Raw genomic sequence first — 4685 nt, 5'->3', positions numbered from 1 at the left:
GTGTCGTCTTATCCCTGGTCTCTAAAGACCTGTGATGTCAGCTGCATTAGATGTGAGGACCCTGGGGTGGGGGGGTTTCACAGCCAGAACAGAGGGAGAGAGAGGTCACTGCTGCAGGACCGAGGATCAGGTGAGTATATCTTATTTCAGACCCTAAGCCAGGGGTAGGCAACCTTGGCTCCCCACCTGTGCTGAAACTACAAATCCCATAAGGCATTGCAAGCCACAGGCATGACTCCCAGAGGCAGAAGCATGATGGGATTTGTAGCTTCAGCACAGCTGGAGAGCCAAGGTTGCCTACCCCTGGTCTAGACCAAAATGAGCAGATACCCTTTAGGGCGAATTCATACCACATCATCTGCAGACCAGATTGTTTCCGGACTCAAAATGCCTCCTAATGTATCCCCATGCTATTTCTGGCCTCTGTTCACACCAGCGCAGTCCGTTCCAGACCAGGCCAGAAGAATACTGCATGTCTCATTTTGACTGGTCTGGAATGCACTGGAACTATGAGCAGGTTCCACCATTTTCCGGACCACATCTGGTCCGGGAAATGGTGTGAACCTGCCCTTACAGCGAGGAGGTGGCAAGGGTTAATTTTTAGATTGCACGGACGTCTCCTTTAAATCACAATCTCCTTTCCTTCTGATTGTAAAAAAAAAGAGACAAGAAAATGATTGAGTACATACTGACTATGGAAGAGCAGGTAGTAAGAAAGTCCTCAGATGGCGATTTGTCTTCAATACTCCGACAACCGGCTCAGAATTTCACCCAGAGCGCTAAATAAAATGGCCGCTGGTCTTGTGCCGCCGGCTATCGCGGTAAACCGAGAGCGAGGCGTCTCATTTGTTCATCAGCGACTCCGGCCGGGAGAAAATCTGATACAAACCGTACCCCATCTCGTCTATGTCGTCCTCCGTCAGAGAAGAAAATACATTGACGGCCTCGTCGAAATAACACGGGAGGAACCCGCCATCCAAGTATCCAATCAGGGACTCGATGACTTGCAGGAAGCGATCAGACAAAGCAGCCTCCGCCCAATCAGAGGGCTCCTTGCTGACATGTAGGAGGACGTGCCTTAGGTGGGTGGAAGACAGCCGAGCCAGGCCGGGCCGCTTTTTGCAGACGCTCTTTAGAATCTGGAGGCATTGTTGTCGCACGCCTAGGTCGGCGCTGTCCAGGTTCCGCAGCCGGGTCGTTTCCTGGAGGTAGAAGCTTCTGTGCCAAAGGTTTTCGGCAGGAGCCGTTGCGTGAGAGTAAGCCAGCAGGAGCACGTCATTGGTCTCAGCCGTCGGGAGAATGTCGATGGTTAGTGTGAAGTCATGGTGGGTCACCTCCAGTTGAAGGTCGTTGGGGTTAATGAGGGGCCTTATGGTGCAGTCCAATACTGTCCCTATGGACGGCCAGTTGATGGACCCAACAATCACCTTGTGCAAGGACTCCACGATAGTCTGCGTCGAGAGGTAGCCCCCCAACATGAAGCGATCCCAGGGGCTGCTTCCCCGGGCCGTGTACTCCAGGTTGACCCTCTTGATCATCCAGAACCGAGGGTCATTCAGGATCGTCGTCTGACCCGGAACAAAAGTCCACAAATGGGGCTCCAGGATCAGCGGCAGCAGCAAGCACGTGTGGTCTATGCAGGCCAAGGGCAGTCCGTCACCCAGCGCGCCCCCTAGCTGCAGGGCAGAGAAAAGCATTTCGGGGTGCTTGGCCTTCAGGAAGTCCTGCAGCTCGTTCCTGATGTCCAGCACCAGCTGTCGGACTGCGTCTGTCTGAGGTTCCGGCACGCAGGCCTCAGTCCTGTAATAGTCCAGGAGCATCTCCTGCAGGGTGAAGCAGATGGGGGTCTTCTTCACTTCCACGGGGATAGTCTTCTGCGCGGCAGCAATGGCAGCGTCTGTAAAGATGAAATGAGGAACGAAGAAAGATTTTACAAAAATATCCAAAAGTGTACCTGTCATCACTGGAAACCCTACAACAAAATATAAAGTGTCCCTGTCATCACTGGAGACCCTACAACAAAATATAAAGTGTCCCTGTCATCACTGGAGACCCTACAACAAAATATAAAGTGTCCCTGTCATCACTGGAGACCCTACAACAAAATATAAAGTGTCCCTGTCATCACTGGAGACCCTACAACAAAATATAAAGTGTCCCTGTCATCACTGGAGACCCTACAACAAAATATAAAGTGTCCCTGTCATCACTGGAGACCCTACAACAAAATATAAAGTGTCCCTGTCATCACTGGAGACCCTACAACAAAATATAAAGTGTCCCTGTCATCACTGGAGACCCTACAACAAAATATAAAGTGTCCCTGTCATCACTGGAGACCCTACAACAAAATATAAAGTGTCCCTGTCATCACTGGAGACCCTACAACAAAATATAAAGTGTCCCTGTCATCACTGGAGACCCTACAACAAAATATAAAGTGTCCCTGTCATCACTGGAGACCCTACAACAAAATATAAAGTGTCCCTGTCATCACTGGAGACCCTACAACAAAATATAAAGTGTCCCTGTCATCACTGGAGACCCTACAACAAAATATAAAGTGTCCCTGTCATCACTGGAGACCCTACAACAAAATATAAAGTGTCCCTGTCATCACTGGAGACCCTACAACAAAATATAAAGTGTCCCTGTCATCACTGGAGACCCTACAACAAAATATAAAGTGTCCCTGTCATCACTGGAGACCCTACAACAAAATATAAAGTGTCCCTGTCATCACTGGAGACCCTACAACAAAATATAAAGTGTCCCTGTCATCACTGGAGACCCTACAACAAAATATAAAGTGTCCCTGTCATCACTGGAGACCCTACAACAAAATATAAAGTGTCCCTGTCATCACTGGAGACCCTACAACAAAATATAAAGTGTCCCTGTCATCACTGGAGACCCTACAACAAAATATAAAGTGTCCCTGTCATCACTGGAGACCCTACAACAAAATATAAAGTGTCCCTGTCATCACTGGAGACCCTACAACAAAATATAAAGTGTCCCTGTCATCACTGGAGACCCTACAACAAAATATAAAGTGTCCCTGTCATCACTGGAGACCCTACAACAAAATATAAAGTGTCCCTGTCATCACTGGAGACCCTACAACAAAATATAAAGTGTCCCTGTCATCACTGGAGACCCTACAACAAAATATAAAGTGTCCCTGTCATCACTGGAGACCCTACAACAAAATATAAAGTGTCCCTGTCATCACTGGAGACCCTACAACAAAATATAAAGTGTCCCTGTCATCACTGGAGACCCTACAACAAAATATAAAGTGTCCCTGTCATCACTGGAGACCCTACAACAAAATATAAAGTGTCCCTGTCATCACTGGAGACCCTACAACAAAATATAAAGTGTCCCTGTCATCACTGGAGACCCTACAACAAAATATAAAGTGTCCCTGTCATCACTGGAGACCCTACAACAAAATATAAAGTGTCCCTGTCATCACTGGAGACCCTACAACAAAATATAAAGTGTCCCTGTCATCACTGGAGACCCTACAACAAAATATAAAGTGTCCCTGTCATCACTGGAGACCCTACAACAAAATATAAAGCGTACCTGTCATCACTGGAAACCCTACAACAAAATATAAAGTGTACCTGTCATCACTGGGGACCCTACAACAAAATATAATGTGTACCTGTCATAAACGGAAACCCTACAATAAAAATTAGGGATGCACCGATACCTGCATAGGTGCCGATACTGCCTCAATAATAAAACGCAGATACCGGCGCTTTACATTTTTAAACTAAAGCCGCTGCCTGAGGTCCCGCCCTTGATGAGGACTGCGGAAGCCTTCCTTTGAACCGTGGCACTTGTTTACAGCACCGGCCTGAACATCTGCTCCTCCTTTTGGGGCAACAACGTCGCCCACAAGACCCTCTGGACCTTGGGTGAGACCCCGCCTGAGACCCCCCCACACAGCCCACATGGGACTTCTGGAGATATCAGGCGGGCACGCCGGAGCAACACAGAGTATGTAGCTTCATATTATTCTGCATTGCTGTATAATGTATTGCTGGGATTTGTAGTCCTCTATAGCTGGTGGTATTCTACATTGCTGTATAATGTATTGTTTTAGAAATACAATGACACGGAGGTGCCTGTGCATACACTGCAATGCCTTCCAGAGCACCCCAGGAAACACAAGGAGGCTCTGGTGTGCAACTACCCATCCCCTTAGTCAGCGAAGTCCTATATAGTCAGGGACCAGCAATACATTGGTGGGAGGGGTTGACTTGAGCTCAGGAGATTTGTAGGCTGCTACTCAATCTGCTCATAACCATGAAGATAACATTGCCTGGCTGCCATGCTTATCCAGTGGCTTCAATACTTTCTATTAGATCTTGAACAAGCAAGTGACAAGTGAAGCCAGTATTGACCATCACCTGCATAATTCTTTTGGGTCAGCGAGTTAGAAAGCACTGAAGCCAATGGATCAGCATGACAGTCAGAGAGCACCTGCAGCCTTTGTTACCAACGTTGGTATTTGCTGAAAGCCCATGGAAGCTACATTCTGTAATCAGTAGAGCCGGACAGACAGGCAGGCAGCTGAAGTTCGATGCAATGCTCAGCTTCACTCGCTTTGTTTGAGACCGCCCCCCCTCTCGAGTGCCATCCTATTGGTCTCTTAGTGTAATGTATGA

At 47.9% G+C, this 4685-nt stretch overlaps 1 protein-coding gene across 1 annotated transcript in view; it reads right to left on the bottom strand.

The window, feature by feature from the left end:
- Positions 1–832: 832 nt before the first annotated feature.
- The window catches only part of MIEF2 (mitochondrial elongation factor 2), a 5981-nt gene continuing 2128 nt past the window's right edge, over positions 833–4685 (bottom strand). The window contains exon 3 of the mRNA XM_018569310.1: positions 833–1897. Within this exon, the coding sequence (XP_018424812.1) occupies positions 843–1897 (1055 nt within the window). The 3' untranslated portion in view covers positions 833–842. The remainder of the gene's footprint in view (positions 1898–4685) is intronic.

This window comes from Nanorana parkeri, unplaced genomic scaffold (assembly GCF_000935625.1).
Source record: "Nanorana parkeri isolate BGI_ZX_2015 unplaced genomic scaffold, ASM93562v1 scaffold1320, whole genome shotgun sequence".
In the NCBI taxonomy this organism is placed as follows: domain Eukaryota; kingdom Metazoa; phylum Chordata; class Amphibia; order Anura; family Dicroglossidae; genus Nanorana; species Nanorana parkeri.
This window is presented reverse-complemented; position numbering and strand designations above follow the sequence as displayed.